Genomic DNA, 17,211 nt, shown 5'->3' on the forward strand with positions numbered 1-17,211 from the left:
AAATTAACACCATTCAGAACACAAATATATGCCCCCTGCCTGAATAACCATCAGCAGATGGGGGCTGCAATGGTGAATTGAAAAGTTGCTGCCATAGCAGCCCCCCCCCTTGTCAAGAAAGAACCCAGCTTGGCCCGTCCCACCCTTTGCAATCACTTGTATGGTCATAATGACCACCGAATGTAAAACCTTAAGATAGCCCTCTATAGCTGGGAGTCCGCACATTTCGGGGTCTGCTGAAGTTCAGGAAAGGCGGTAGGTGTATTAATATTTCCACTGCGGCATTCCCGATATTAGAGAAAGCTGCTATAGGCATCTGGAACTTGTAACAGGTTTTCATCATTGCATACAAAATATCAAACAGTCTATAATTTCTAAAGTTTTTCCAACTTTTAATTTTCTTACGTATTTGAGATTAAATTTGAATAAGGCAACATAGGCAAAGGCTTTGAAGGGTGGGACTAGCAGCAAGATGGCGAGTCCTAATACATGGGCAGAAGTAAGGCTCAGGGTGGTTGTCAGGGGTTGTCCAGAAGGCATGGATGAGCTGTCAGATTATTGGCATGGACAGTGATCGGTCATTACCAGGACCCACGGCCGCCGGAAGGTCACAGTTTTCTGAGCTCTGCTGTCATTCACTTCAACGTATATAGACAATACATTGACTACATAGGACTTTACTTCATTAGAAAACATTTAATTATGATTTCAGGAGGCATAAGGAGGAAAAAAATGGCTCATTAATTGGGAAAAAAAAAGTCTCTTTGACAAGTAGTAAATCCATAGTATAAGGGATTATAAAGAAACTTATGCATCTTAACAGCCATATAAATGCAATATACAGTTGTGCTTAAAAGTTTACATACCCTGGCAAAAATTTACTTTCTTGGCCTTTTTTCAGAGAATGATAACACCAGAACTTTCTCTCCACTCATGGTTAGTGGTTGGGTGAAGCCATTAATTGTCACACTACTGCGTTTTCTCTCTTTAAAATCGCAATGACAACCCAAAACATCCAAAGGACCCTGATCATAAGTTTACATACCCCATTTCTTAAAGGGAATCTGTCACCTATTTTTTCGACCATCAGCTGCCGGCACCACCATCAGAGGCTTATCTACAGCATTCTGCGCAGGCACATTGCTCTGCCCTGTTGAGGGCAGAGCAGAGTACTACAGTGCGCAGGCGCCGGGAAAGGTCAGAGAGGTCCGGCGCCTGCGCACTTCAGTACTCTGCTCTGCCCTCAACAGGGCAGAGCAGTGCGCCTGCGCAGGAGCCGCGACGGGAAGCAAAGAAGAGGATGTCATTGTTAGAAGATAGGAGGCGCCAAACCGCAACACCCATCGGACCAAAACCGGATCCAGACCGCTCCTGGTCGAATATAATATAACTCGTTTTTCTTCTCTTTCAGGTTACATTGGGGGTTTATCTACAGCATTACAGAATGCCCCTGATGGCAGTGCCGGCAGCTGATAGTAGAAAAATTAGGTGACAGATTCCCTTTAATACAGTGTATTGCTATCTCTAACATCAATGACAGCTTGAAGTCTTTTGTGGAAGTTGTGGATGAGGTTCTTTATTTTCTGAGATGGTAAAGCTGCCCACTCTTCTTGGCAAAAAGCCTCCAGTTCCTGTAAATTCCTGGGCTGTCTAGCATGAACAATGTGCTCGAGATCTCCTCAGAGTGGCTCAATGATATTGAAGTCAGAAGACCGAGATGGCCACTCCAGAGCCTTCACTTTGTTCTGCTGTAAACAACGACAGGTCGACTTGGCCTTGCGTTTTGGATTGTTGTCATGTTTGAACGTCCAAGTACGTCCCATGCGCAGCTTCCGGGCTGATGATTGAAAATTTGCCTTCAGTATTTACTGATAACGTGCTGCATTCATCTTCCCTTCAACTTTGACTACATTCCCTGTGCCTTTGTAGTACACACATCCCCAAAACATCAGCGATCCACCTCCATGCTTTACCGTAGGAATGGTGTTCCTTTCATCATAGGTCTTTTTGACCTCTCTTCAAATGTAACGTTTATGCTTGTGGCCAAAAAGTTCAATTTTGGTTTTATCACTCCAAATTACCTTGTTCCAGAAGTTTTGAGGCTTGTCTCTGTGCTGTTTTGCGTATTGTGAGATACTTTGTAACATTTGTGCAGTAATAGTTTTCTTCTGGCGACTCAACCATGCAGACCATTTTTCTTCAAGTGCCTCCTTATTGTGCATCTTGAAACAGCCACACTGCTAGTTTTCAGAGAGGCCAGTATTTCAGCTGATGTTGTTTGTGGGTTTTTCATTGCATCCCAAACTATTTTCCTGCCAGTTGTGGACAAAATTTTTGTTGGTCTACATGACCATGGTTTTGTTTTTACAGAGCCCCTGATTTTCCATGTGCTAATCACAGTTTGAATGCTGCTTACTGGCTTTATCAATGCCTTGGATATCTTTTTGCATCCCTTTCCTGGTTTTATAGAGTTCAACTACCTATTCTGGTAAATCTGTTGACAATTCTTTTGCTTCCCCATGACTCACAATCCAGAAACATCAGTGGCTGGATGAAAGATGCAAGAGTCTGTCTGGATCCCAGAAACTCACTCAGCTTTTATGCATACACACACACACACACACACACACACACACACACACACACACACACACACACACACATTACAAGCAAACAGGTCACAGGTGAAGATGTTACCTTTAGTAGCCATTCAAACCCATTTGTGTCAACTTCTGTGCATGTTATCAGGCCAAAATTACCAGGGTATGTGAACCTTTCATCAGGGTCATTTGGATGTTTTGGGTTGTCATTATGATTTAAAAAGAGAAAACACAGTAGTTTGACAATAAATGGCTTCACCCAACCACTAGCCATGAGTTAAAAAGTTTTGGTGTTATGATTCATATTCTCTTAACGGCCAAGAAAGCAAAAATTCTGCCAGGGTATGTAAACTTTTGAGCACAACTGTATATAGTAGAAAAAAAAATAAGCATTTGATACACTGCTGATTTTGCAAATTTTGCCACCTACAAAGAATGTAGAGGTCAGTAATTTTTATCGTAGGTACACTTCAACTGTGAGACAGTTAAAAAAAAAAAAAAAAAAAAAAAAAAAAAAATCCAGAAAATCACATTATATGATTTTTACATAATTAACTTGTATTTTATTGCATGAAATAAGTATTTGCTACAATACAAAACGGAACCTAACATCACCAGACCAGGTTTGCACACACTGCAGCAGGGATTTTGGCCCACTCCTCCATACAGATCTTCTCCAGATCTTTCAGGTTTTGGGGCTGTTGCTGACGACTGAGTTTCAGCTCACTCTAAGGCTATGTGCACACGTTGCAGATTTTTAGCGTTTTTGCGGTGTTTTTTCGCCGCAAAAAACGCTTGCACAACACAACCCATTGTATTTAATGGCATTTCGCACATGCTGTGCTAATGCTGCGTATTTTTCCGTGGTGGAATCGCATCACAGAAAAATACGCAGCATGCTCATTCTTTTTGCAGAATCGCGAGGATTCCACACACATAGGAATGCATTAATCCGCTTACTTTCTGCATGTGGCTATGCCCACCATGCTCAAAGTAAGCAGAAAATGTGCAGATGATATCCAAGGTTTGGAGGAGAGGAGATTCTCCTCCAGGCCCTGGGTACAATATCCCTGTTAAATTAAAATAAAAAATCGTGATATTCTCACCTTCCAGCCTCCCCTGCAACATTTCTGATCCTCGCAATGCTCCCGGCAACTCCCGTTCCCAGTGATACCTTGCGACAATGACCTGTGATGACGTAGCGGTCTCGCGAGATGCTACGTCATCTGCGGGTCATTGTCGCAAGACATCGCTGGGAACGGGACTTGCCGGGAGCATCGCAAGGATCGGGAAAGCTGCGGGGGATGCCGGAAGGTGAGAATATCATGATTTTTTATTATTTTTAACATTATATCTTTACTACTGATACTGCATAGGCAGCCTCAATAGTAAAAAGTTGGTCACACTTGTCAAACACTGTTAGACAAGTGTGACCAACCTGTCAGTTTTCCAAGTAATGCTACAGATAACTTGTAAAACGCTAGCATTCTGCAAGCTAATTACGCTTGCAAGATGCTAGATCTTCGCGGGAATTCTGCATGCGTATTTCCCACGTATTTCCTGCTGCAGGGAGTTGCGGAATTGAAGCAGAAATTTCCACGGCAATTCCAAACGTGTGCACATAGCTTAAAGATTCAGCTCTGGAGACTGGCTAGGTCACTCCAGGACCTTGAAATGCTTCTTACAGAACTACTCCTTAGTTGCCCTGGCTGTGTGTTTTGGGTCATTGTCATGTTGGAAGATCTAGCCACGATCCATCTTCAATGCTCTTACGGAGGGAAGGAGGTTGTTGGCCAAAATTTCAAGATACATGACCCCATCCATCCTCCCTTCTATACGGTGCAGTAGTCCTGACCTCACTGCAGAAAAGCACCCTCAAAATATGATGTTTCCCCAGCTATGCTTCACGTTTGGGATGGTTATACTCCACTCCTTTTGCTGTGTTTGCACAAAGAAGGAGATAACAAAAAGTTCTATTTTGGTCTCAGCTGACCACATGACCTTTTCCCATGTCTCCTCTGGATCATCCAGATGTCATTGGCGAACGTCAAATGAGTCTGGACATGTTCTAGCGTGAGCAGGGGGACCTTGCGTGCCTTGCAGAATTTTAATCCATGATTCCGTAGTGTTACCAACAGTAATATTTGAGACTGTGGTTCCAGCTCTCTTCGGGTCATTGAATAGGTCCTCAATCCTGACCTGTCTCAGAGTCATCCTTACCCCACGAGGCGAAATCTTGCATGGAGCCCCAGACTGAGGAAGAATGACAGTCATCTTGTTTCTTCCATTTTCTACTAATTCTGCTAACAGTTGCCTTCTCACCAAGCTGCTTGCCTATTGTCCTGTAGCCCATTCCAGCCTTGTGAAGGTCTACAATTTTGTCCCTGGAGTCCTTAGAGAGCTCTTTGATCTTGGCCATGGTGGAGAGGTTGGAGTGTGAATGAGTGTGTGGATAGTTGTCTTTTATACAGGTAACGAGGTCAAACAGGTACAATTAATCCAGGTAATGAGTGTTTAGTAGGAGGCTTCTAAGGCCAGAGTCACACTACAACGAGATACGGCCAAGTTTCGCAGGTTAAAACCAAGCTCTGGCACCGGCACCCCAGAGCGGAGCGTGCAGCTCCATGTATTGCTGTGCGGCTGCACACTCCGCTCCGGAGTGCCGGCGCCAGAGCTTGGTTTTAACCTGCGAGACTCGGCCGTATCTCGTTGTGTGTGATCCCAGCCTTAGACCGTGGGTCACACTTGCGACTGTGATGCGCGAGCCTCTCGCATCAGTACCCGGCACTGCCGCAGGCGCTAGGGCCGGAGTGTGCGGCTGCATGTCTTTCTATATAGCTGAACGCTCCGGTCTGAGTGCCGGGCATTGAGACGCAAGACTCGTGCAAATTTCTCGCATCACAATCGCAAGTGTGACCCCAGCCTTACAGGAAGATTAACAGGTCTGAGAGAGCCAGAATTCTTGCTGGTTGGTCGGTGATCAAATACTTATTTCATGCAATAAAATGCAAATTAATTATGTAAAAATTATACAATGTGATTTTCCGGATTTTATTGTTAGTTTCTGTCTCTCACATGTGAAGCGTACCTACGATAAAAATTACAGACCTCTCTATTCTTTGTAGGTGGGAAAACTTGCAAATCGTCAGTGTAACAAATACTTATTTTCCTCAATGTATAATGGAAAATGGTAAAGAAACATTTCTAGGTGGGGTTTCCATACGTAACAAGTTTTACATTTCCCGGTATCTAATGGTGGCACTTAGGCGCTCTTCTGATACAACTTGGTGCTAAAGAAAAGGATTCTGCAAACCCTCAACAGGTCTGTGCGTCTCATGTATTAGGAAAAAAAAAAAAAACCTGCTAGTAATGCAACATTTACCCATCAAAAAGTTGCAAAAAGTCACCCATGAAAGTCAAACCTTGAGCACGCTCCTTCCTCCCAGTACTGATCACTGAAAACAAATATCAATCTCTTTATTAGGCCAAATACCGCTAAAATGTGACAAGAAGTTGTAGGAGAGGAGATCAGCGCAAATAGGGTCATATCAGAGAAATACAGTAAGCTTCGCGCGCAGATTAAACTCACCTGTTCAATCTGTTAAAGAAGCATATAATGTAGAGAGTCAGTTGCAGCGGATCTACAGGACAGCAAGTGACCATCAGACTGTAAAGGGAGTAAGTGGATAAATTCTGCGCTGCCGACAGACTGGAGACATATCCCAGTATATGTAATGTGTAGTATGGGGGAAATGGAAGGTCAGCTCACCTGACTCAGCAGAAATCCAGAGTCTATCCACGCAAGGAGCCGCCCTGGTCAGAGGCGTTGTTCAAGGCAAAAAGGTAAGGAAAAAAAAAAAAGTAATCTCCAGCGTGAAAACTTCTTGAGATAAAAATCACAATTTTTATTTGAAAAACATTAAAACTGGTAATTGTTTAGGTTCATTGTAGATTTGGAGTCCTTGGTGGTCCAACCGACGCGTTTCGACCATTCAGGTCTTATTCCTGGTATGAATGGTCGAAACGCGTCGGTTGGACCACCAGGGACCCCATATCTACCATGGACTTAATTACCAGTTTTAAATGTTTTTGAAGTAAAAATTGTGATTTTCTCTCACGAAGTTCTCACGCTGGAGATCACCTTTTTCTTACATATATCCCAGTATGGTACAGTAAGGTGGTTTATTTCAGCACGTTTTGAAGTATATAGTTACTTCTTCAGGAAAAACACCTCAATGTGGCTTTTCCTGAAGTAGTAACTATATATTTCGAAACGCGTTGAAATAACCCACCTTACTGTACCATACAGAGATACACGTCTCCACTCTGTTGGCAGTGCAAAATTTGTCCACTAACTCTCTTTACACTCTGCTAAATTGTGACAGTAATCCAAGTGTATAAGTCACAACCTGCCTTAAATTTGCAAAAAGAAAAGCTACATCGGACGTAATGCTGCACGTGGAACCACACGGAGGTCACAATCGCCATGCGAGTGGATGGTTTCATCAGGTTATAGTGCAAATACAATGATGCAATAAGGAAAAAAACATGAACATGTTATTGTGAGTACACATGGAGGTTAGACATGCTATAGATCACATGGTGGACATTATGAACTTCAGGTTCTCCTACACTGTCATATTTGGCTGCTAGGTATGTGTATCTAGTAGTGCTTCGTGCCTTTGCCGCCTTTCACACTTTTCTTAGAATGGGCAATAAAAGGCCCAGATGACAATCGAGAAGTTTAGGTAAATTATTCCAATTTAGGTAAACAAAGTCTCTAGCAGAAGAACCTTGCCAGTGTATAGTCCACGGGAAAGGCTTCAATCAGTGGCAGAGGAAGCCACGTTCGGTATGTATGCATGACGGTCGGTGATAAAAAAAATCATTACAAGGCGTTATTGGGTATGGATTTATGGAAGATGACCCCTTATAAAATGGAATATTGGTAGGAAACATGCGGAAGAGAAAAAAGTAACACTGTATCAGATGGAGCCAACGCAGATGAATGGGTAACCACATAATCCAGGAGCACACAGAATTGTATGACCCCCCCCCCCCATGTACATCTGAAGGGGGGTGGGGGGCAGCTTATAAAAATAGATTTTTAAACCACTGCTGATGGTTAAATAAATTGACGAATTGCGGTAGTTTAATTCCGTAAAGTCGCTAATGAAAACACTCCTTATGGCTCCTTAGCAGTCACGCCTGAAATGTGAGCCAAATGCTACGTGGGACTGTAGCATAAAGGGGTTTTTGGACTAAGTAGCTTCATCACTAGAAATGGTGGTAATAAGCAAGATGGTTGGGACCCCCAGCAATCACTAGAACAGTTACCCATTACTGCACCACCCTGAGAAGCCCAGATGCGCCATTCAGTGCAGCCAGGCCAGAGGAATCTACCCGTCACAGACCCGCTCTGTGCCTACAGGAAGTCCAGTGTACATATAGGCCACACTGCAATTCAATTAGCTTTTCTTCTTGTTTATAAAAATCCATATTGTGGGGATGTGGCTCGCTTAGGTGCAGCGGGAGACAAATGTGAGACAGGTTCTTCCACAGTGCTTGCAGTTTATTCACGGCATAAACGCACAAGGCAACGTAACAGCAAACAAATAGCCTTTTAGCTCAGGCAAAATAACACAATGTCCGTAGTTGTAGACTCAGAGCAGGAGTCTCAGCACACATGGGAGGTTTAGTCCTCCCCACACACAACTCCTTGGTTCAGGAGCAGGCCACATTATAAGGCTGTAGCCACACCCACGTTCCCAGCAGCTGACTGGTCACCTGACTGTGACCTCACCACAGGTCCTTCAAACAAAAACAATAACAATATCTGTTATGCTTTACTTCTGCCTTACATTATAGAGACAAGCCATTTATGAGACACATATCTCCCATCGATTACACGACCCTTAGCCCTGCCACATACCTCCCCCCTCTGCCTAAAGCCGTGGGGCTTGGCACTTTCACCTACCAGGCAAGGGATTCTGGAGAGGGCATCGGCATTCCCATGTAGCTTCCCGGCCCTATGCTCTACATGGAAGCTGAAGTCTTGTAGGGCTAAGAACCAGCGGGTGACCCTAGCATTCTTGCCCTTGGTTTCCCTCATCCACCTGAGTGGGGCATGGTCGGATATTAACCTAAACTTCCGTCCCACCAGGTAGTACCGTAATGTGTCCACTGCCCATTTTATGGCCAAACACTCCTTCTCTACAACTGAGTAATTTCTCTCACAAGAAGTCAACTTCCTACTCAAGTAGAGAACAGGATGCTCCTCCCCACATATCTCTTGGGAAAGGACAGCTCCTACCCCGACATCTGAGGCATCTGTCTGGAGGACAAATTCACGTTTAAAGTCTGGGGCCACCAAAACGGGTTGCTTACAAAGCGCTCCCTTCATTTCTTGGAAGGCTGACTCTGCTTCTTCGGACCAGCTGACCATCACTGACTTTGTCCCTTTAAGCAGATCAGTTAGAGGTGCAGCCATTGTGGCGAAGTTTGGGATAAACCTCCTGTAATATCCCACAATCCCCAGGAAGGCTTTAACTTGCTTCTTTGACAGAGGTCTCGGCCATGTTTGAATTGCCTCCACTTTATTGATTTGGGGTTTGATCTCGCCACGCCCCACTACATATCCGAGGTACTTGGCTTCTTCTCTCCCCAAGGCACACTTCTTCGGGTTTATTGTAAACCCTGCCTCTCTTAGAGCGTCAAACACTGCTTGGACCTTTTCCAGGCGAGTCTCCCAGTCCGGGGTAAAGATGACGATATCATCCAGGTATGCAGCAGCGTATAGCTTATGAGGTGCAAGGATTCTATCCATCGCCCTCTGGAAGGTTGCTGGAGCTCCCTGTAGGCCAAACGGCATCCGGACATACTGGAAGCACCCGTCTGGTGTGGAGAATGCCGTCTTCTCCTTGGCTTCCTGTGCCATGGGGATCTGCCAATATCCCTTGGTCAGATCCAAAGTGGTTATGTACCTGGCAGGTCCAAGTCTCTCGATGAGCTCATCAACGCGTGGCATGGGATAAGCGTCGAACTTGGAGACCTCATTCAGCTTCCGGTAATCGTTGCAGAACCTCCATTCACCATCAGGTTTTGGGACCAGGACAATCGGGCTCGACCAGCCGCTCTTGGATTCCTCAATGACCCCGAGCTTCAACATACGCTGCACCTCCTTGGAGATTACCTCTCGCCGGGCCTCAGGAATACGATATGGTTTCACGTTCACCCGCGCATGTGGCTCGGTCAGAATTTCGTGCTCCACCACCTTCGTGCACCCCGGCAACTCTGAGAACAGGTCCCGGTTTTTCTGGAGTAACTCCCGGCACTGCTGCTTCTGGGCCTTCGATAGAGTCTCCGCTATGGTAACGGCTCCAACCTCCCCTTCTAGGTTGCCCAGCAAGCACGGAGTTACCGCTGGCTCTCTATCTTGCCACGGCTTGATAAGGTTAACATGGTAAACCTGGTATGGCTTCCGTCTTCCGGGTTGGTGGATCTTGTAGTTTACGTCTCCCAGTTTCTCCACCACCTCATATGGCCCTTGCCACTTGGCCAAGAACTTACTTTCCACCGTCGGGATTAGCACGAGAACTCGGTCTCCCGGATTGAACTGCCTCACTCTGGCTGACCGGTTGTAGACCCTGGCCTGAGCCTCTTGTGCCTGGCGGAGATGTTCTTTAACAATGGGCATCACCTTTGCAACCCTCTGCTGCACCAGTGCCACATGCTCAATGACGCTTCTGTGGGGCGTGACTTCGGCTTCCCAGGTTTCCTTGGCTATATCTAGGAGACCTCGCGGATGCCGGCCGTACAGAAGCTCGAAGGGGGAGAACCCCGTGGAGGCCTGGGGAACTTCACGGATAGAAAACAGTAAATACGGTAAGAGACAATCCCAGTCTCTACCATCTTCCTCTGACTTTTCTCAGCATGCTCTTCAGGGTCTTGTTAAACCTCTCAACAAGGCCATCTGACTGTGGATGGTACACTGAAGTCCTCAGCTGGGAAATCTGCAAGATTCTGCACAATTCTCTCATCACCTTGCTCATAAAAGGTGTCCCCTGGTCGGTCAGGATCTCCTTCGGCAAACCCGTCCGGGAAAACACATGGACCAGCTCACGGGCTATACTCTTCGCAGAGGAGTTTCTCAGGGGAATGGCCTCAGGATAGCGTGTGGCATAGTCCAGGATGACTAATATATACTGATGGCCCCGAGCTGATTTAACTAAGGGACCGACCAAGTCCATGGCAATTCTCTCAAATGGCACCTCAATAATGGGCAGTGGCACAAGAGGGTTCCGAAAATGAGATGTGGGGGCAGTTAACTGACATGTCGGGCAGGACCTGCAATAGTTTACTATTTCCCGGTGACACCCAGGCCAATAGAACCTCTGTACAATCCGTTCCTGGGTTTTTTCCACCCCCAGGTGTCCCCCCAAGATGTGTGAATGGGCCATGTCCAACACTTTTCGTCTATAGGGGCCTGGTACTATTAACTGCTCTGCCACCTCCTCCCTTATTTTCGTGACCCGGTACAACAATTCCCCACTCAACATAAAATGGGGAAACCTTGTGTCTGCTCCCGGCTCTTGTGCAACCCCATTAATGACGGTGACATTGTTAAAGGCTTCCCTTAGTGTGGGGTCCCTATGTTGGGCAGTCCCAAAATTCTCCCCGGCCACCCCTAACTCCGGGATGTCAGGTACAGGGGACCCTTCCTCTTCATCCCCAACAAGGACACATAAAGGGAACTCGTCTGCCTCTGGTGGTGGCGATACCTCAGTGGGGTGGATTGGTTCCCTGCTCTTGCTAGCACACTCAGAACCCATCCCCCACAGATCCCAAAACAGACAGAAATCCCGGCCAATAATTATGGGATGCAACAAGTCTCGAACAACGCCAACTTCATGCGACTCGGTGCCATGCGCCGTTTCAATCTTCACCCTAGCCATAGGGTAGTCCTTTGCATCGCCATGTATGCACCGAACACCAATCTTTTTACCCGGGAGTATGTTTAGAGGAAAACTGGCCCTCACAAGGGTCACCAAGCTCCCGGAGTCCAGAAGCGCCATTACTGCTCGACCGTTCACCTTCACGGGACACGCTTGTGGCCCCTTGTTAGGTAGCGAGTTCACACTGCAAGCTGGATATGCGTAGTATGAACTACGGCGTCCCATGCTGCAGTCCATCTGCTCGGTGGTCTGGGGACAACGGGCCGCTATATGTCCTGGCCCATGACACTTCCAGCAAATAACACCCGAGGGGACCTTGGGCACCGCCTCCCCCGCGCCTTTTGACCTTGGACGCACCACCCCTTTTTGTGACTCCGCCCCCTGCTGGGACCCCCAATATGGAATGGGCTGCTTCCCCAAGGAACCTTCCATCCCCTGGTATCTCTCGACCAGCCCAACCAGTTCATCAGCATTTTGGGGATCACCCTGGGCAACCCAAGTCTGTAGAGGTCTCGGCAGAGAATGCACAAACCGATCCATCACAACTCGCTCTACCATCTGTGCAGGGGAAGCCGACTCTGGCTGCAGCCATTTCTGGACCAGGTGCAACAGGTCAAACATTTGGGAGCGCGGGGGTTTGTCCCGGTGATAGGCCCAACGATGCACTCTCTGTGCCCTGGTAGTCATTGTTACCCCCAAGCGGGCGAGAATTTCCGTTTTTAATTTGGGATACTCTCTGGCATCTTGTACCGTCAGGTCAAAGTACGCCTTCTGGGGCTCCCCCGTTAGGTAAGGGGCCAGTACCTCCGCCCACCGCTCTGGCTGAAGTTTTTCCCTCTCAGCCACCCTCTCAAACACCGTCAGGAAGGCCTCCACATCATCCTCAGGGGTCATTTTTTGTAATGCGCGTCTTACCGCCTTCTCGACGTCGGTGGCATCAGCCCGACCTGGGGTTGGGGCGCTCGTCCTGCCCTCCTGGATGGCGGTTGCCAGAAGCTGCATCTGCTGCCGTTGTTCCTGCTGGCTCTGCTGGAACTGCTGCCGCTGCTCCTGCTGGCTTTGCTGGATCTGCTGTAACAACAGCTTGTTGGTTTCCTGCTGCAGTACCTGGGACTGGACCAGGTGTTTCATGAGGTCCTCCATGATTCCAGGCAATGCTTGTTGCCCCGCTGCAAACTTCACCCAGGACATGCAGCAACTGTCTCAAGTCTCTGCTGGGACCGCTGCCCGCACGTGTACCACCAATTGTGGGGATGTGGCTCGCTTAGGTGCAGCGGGAGACAAATGTGAGACAGGTTCTTCCACAGTGCTTGCAGTTTATTCACGGCATAAACGCACAAGGCAACGTAACAGCAAACAAATAGCCTTTTAGCTCAGGCAAAATAACACAATGTCCGTAGTTGTAGACTCAGAGCAGGAGTCTCAGCACACATGGGAGGTTTAGTCCTCCCCACACACAACTCCTTGGTTCAGGAGCAGGCCACATTATAAGGCTGTAGCCACACCCACGTTCCCAGCAGCTGACTGGTCACCTGACTGTGACCTCACCACAGGTCCTTCAAACAAAAACAATAATATCTGTTATGCTTTACTTCTGCCTTACATTATAGAGACAAGCCATTTATGAGACACATATCTCCCATCGATTACACGACCCTTAGCCCTGCCACAATATAAAGAAAAAAAAAAAAAAAAAAAAAAAAATTCTAACAACCTCCTGACTATAGAAAGAAAAAAAAAGTGCTGGCTACATTACAGTGACCAGGGTAAAACACACGGCAGAAAATAAACTGCACAGCAAATTAATTATCCGCTCATGCTGCACGTTACTTAAAATGAAACTAACTACCTTGCCAAAAGCCAACAAAATCCAGACTCTACGTGATCTGACTTAGTTATTCTAGAAGAAACTGCAAGACCGCTAGGAAAAAAAAAAGTCAATTATTCATTCTCTAAGTATATAAAAAAAAAGTGCAATAATGAAGAAGTGATGACCATTGGGCCAAAGGGGAAAAAGATGAAGGGAGTGGGATTGAACCTGGAAGGGCGACTGCTGCATTATTCTCGTTTTTCACTAGTTTTGGTCTTCAACTATAGCAAGTATAGGAATCTCAGTCAAGTGACTATTATTCCGCTAGACTAATTTGTAAACCGCTGGTTATTAATATTCAAGCCCACCATCATGAGTATCAACTTGGAAATCTTGTCAGAAAATGGCGTAAACCATAGACTTTAAGAAAAAAAAAGTCTCCACAAGGAAATATCAATCATATGATTAGATACAGTATAGTCCAGAAAAGAAACATATGGATCTTCCAACCTATAAATTCTGAAAATGCTGCCAAAAATTATTTTTCCCTTGACAAAGGTGCTCACGTTTACCATTAATGTTGCCTTAGACTGGGGGCAGACCGGATTCTACTATGCAATCCCCGCCACTTGGGGTCACGACAGTTTACAGTGAGGCAACTTTGCCGTGGCTTGTTACATTGGACATATTGCAGACCGAGTTGTAGTTTCGGCAGTAACTGTTGGCGAGGATGGTCTTCACTCAGGGGCACCAATACAAAAGCTCCAATGGGGCCCCAATTATTGCAAGTTTTCCATAAAATTGGTCTTTTCATACAGGCCAAAGAGAGGCTTTGAGTCCTTTAGGCTCCAGGTGCAATCGCAACCCCTGCAACTATTACCGTTAAGCCCCGGCCTTCTTCATGCCTATAAGAAAAGCAATTATCTAAGGGTCACACCATGTTCTGCAGAGTCTGAGGGATATACCTAGCCATATAGCAACATCTGTCACCTAAAGGCTCCCATTACATTCGTCTTTTTAAGAAATGCCTTTATATGCAACCTTGCTGTCTGCTGCACTAATCAAGCCATCGATCCAAAAGGTCTACCATATGGGGGACAGAAGGGAACTCTTTTGGTGTCCATCCAGAGAGATGGAAGCATAAACTGTAAAATGTAGTAAGAAAGTCAACTAAAGAATGATTTAGTCAATTGTCATTGGCATTTTGCAGTCAAACGTTGTGCCTGAAGTCCCAGTGTACCAACCCAGACTGATGGCATCATGGACGCATCTGCATTACGTCCCTATGTGGCCTAGGACATACGGTCAGATTGCGCAACGTTATGCTCCGCATTTCCGGAATACAAAACTCACCGGGATTGTTGGCTTCCCCTTCAAGTATGTGCAGTTCTGTACAGTCTACCAAGGAATGCTCCAAGCAGATCTGTAAGAATCTGGCTTGGGTCCTGCTAACCCTTTTCAGCAGGGAAAGAAGTGCAACAGTTTGTTCACATTCATTCCAGCCTTTAAACCAACCAGAGAGCATTCCAACTTGATCCCGAAACATCATGATGAGAGAAGATTTACAGGATCCACAGAGAAATTTGGAGATGAAAAAATAAAAAAATAAAAAAAAATAGAGAAAAAGATGGTTCAATTGATTGATTTTTCTTTACACAGGGTCGGCTCTATCACTGGCGTTGCACAAATTAATCTAATGTTGTATCCTCCACTTCAGGCATGCTCGTCGTGGGGTTTTGCTGATGTCCTGGGTAGTGTTTTTCCTGATCTGACGTCCCTTTGGGTTCTCTCTCGGACTCTTCCACACCCGCATTCCAAGTCAATGTTCACAACTGTGAAAATAAGACATTGGTGTGACACATTCTCCTCGAGAAAAACGTTTGACTCAACGCTCTCCAAGCCTCGCCACACTACAGACAGATATGTTGCGAGTTAAAGTACTCAATTCGGTTTCTTCCTCAACAGTTAACATCCGCAACCTAATAAACCGCTACTTTCTACCAAAACCAAGCCCTAAACCTTGACACACAACCCATTCAACCAACCACAAAATATGGGGAAAATTTTTTTTTCCTCTTTTGGTGCAGTGATTAAATCAAAATGTAACCACTTAGTGACCAAGGTACATTAAAATCAGCAGCATCTGCATCAACCACATATACATATTCCAGCCAAATCCCCTCTGGTGACAGATCCCAGGCATAAATTGTTTTTTTGTGCCCAACTGTTGTTTGGAAGTCAGTGGGTTAACCTATCCATAACACCGCTGGCTTGAGCTTTGGTAAATGAGATATTAATGCAGGAAAAATAAAAATAAATTATAACCAGGTAACTGCGAAAAAAGGGGGAAAAGTTGATTTCCTGTGTGAGAGCAGCTCTGCATGTAGTCATAGATGTCAGGCAACAGATTCTATGGACTACAGAGAGGTTCACATGGCTCGTGTGCTGGGCAGAGAGACACAGATAATATTACTACATATATACAATATCTGAGAGCGTACCCGACCCCACTAGCCATATACACAGCTGATAAATCCGGGGGATACAGACAGCACACACAGTGGATACAGCGTTGCAGTTTCCCACAAAAGCCAACAGAGAATGCCAGAACACTGGGGGTCTCCCCATCCCCAGAGGCACCTACCTGCACCAGGGACCCTGGGCTGGAGCTAGAGGGGCTGCTGCTCTCCCTCCCTGGGCTTTGCCATGTTGACTTGCAGGCTCTGTGCTCCCTCCCTCACTCGCAGAGACTGAAGCTGGGAAGCGCCAGCCTCGGCTTCCCACATGCTAATAATTAACATAAACCATTACGTCATGGGCTCGGCACTGAGGAGCGGGGGGGAGAGGCACCAAAATAGAGGGGGGCTCACTCGGGAGGAGCAGGACGCATTCCTAGTGCCGCCGGGAGACCGCAGAGGACAGTGGGTGGGGTGGGCTGAGGGCAAGCTGAGGGTGTCTGTGCAAATGTCTCCCCACCTCCACTCTCTGCAGCAGGGAGCACTTTTCTTTGCACACTCATTCAGATGCTCCATTTTCTGCTTCTTCTAGTGACCCGAGGAGTGTGGAAATAGAAATGGCCCATTCATTGTGGCATGGAGCCTGCATGGCAAGGCTTGGGCTCAAGGTGCTTACGTTGCAGTTTTTCGTCTCTGCTGCCAATGTTTGTCAAATCCTGTGTGTGCGCCATGTATTAGCAGAAGGTGGGTGAGACTACAAATTAGGGTCACACTTGTGAGAAACTCGCACGAGTCTCGCGTCTCACTACCTGGCGGCACTCGGACCGTATAGAAATACATGCGGCCGCACACTCCGTGCCGGGTATTGAGGTGCACAAGTGTTTGCCCGGCCTACGACAACCTCTATCCAGTGCCCAATATGGACATAAAAGCGAAAACCACATTTGGCTACTAAGGCTAAGTGTAAAAGGTATTCTGGTTGGAACAAGTTACCACGTATCCCATAACTATAGGTAGTTTTGGTCCGAGTGTGATCTGACAAAACATCGGATCGCACTCGGACCAATGTCCCGTTTTTTTTTTCCTCCAACCAAGCCTGTCCGCAGAAAAGAATGCAGCATGGCCAAGTTGGATCCAATTATCAGATAGCAGTCAGCCATGCAAGTCATTGAGTCAGTGGGATAAATCAGCCTGATCTCTGATGACGTCTGAGTGCAGTCCGATTTCCATGGCCTCAGAGAATGTAGACTTTTTTCCCATCCTCTCCTTATCCTAGAAAATCATATCACCTAACATGGTGATCTAGAAGAAGGCAAAACCCCCGTAAGAATCATGTTAATTGCCTCATATTAGAGAAAACCTTTTCCTCCTGATTCCACATTCAACAATCA

General features: G+C 46.4%; 1 protein-coding gene across 3 annotated transcripts in view; it reads right to left on the reverse strand.

Moving 5' to 3' along the window:
- Positions 1-16,293, reverse strand: part of SAMD4A (sterile alpha motif domain containing 4A) — a 110,022-nt gene extending 93,729 nt beyond the window's left edge. The window contains exons 1-2 of one of the 3 annotated variants that reach the window (XM_073577937.1): positions 16,009-16,291; positions 14,718-15,196 (exon numbers count right to left, since the gene is read on the reverse strand). In XM_073577937.1, the coding sequence (XP_073434038.1) occupies positions 14,718-14,913 (196 nt within the window). In that variant the 5' untranslated portion in view covers positions 14,914-15,196; positions 16,009-16,291. Of the gene's footprint in view, positions 1-14,717; positions 15,197-16,008 lie in introns of all 3 variants that reach the window. The other 2 variants (XM_073577936.1, XM_073577938.1) reach the window with 2 other exon arrangements.
- Between the last annotated feature and the right edge of the window lie 918 nt (positions 16,294-17,211).

This window comes from Dendrobates tinctorius, unplaced genomic scaffold, assembly GCF_039654945.1.
Source record: "Dendrobates tinctorius isolate UK_male_01 unplaced genomic scaffold, ASM3965494v1 ptg000058l, whole genome shotgun sequence".
NCBI classification, from domain to species: Eukaryota; Metazoa; Chordata; class Amphibia; order Anura; family Dendrobatidae; genus Dendrobates; species Dendrobates tinctorius.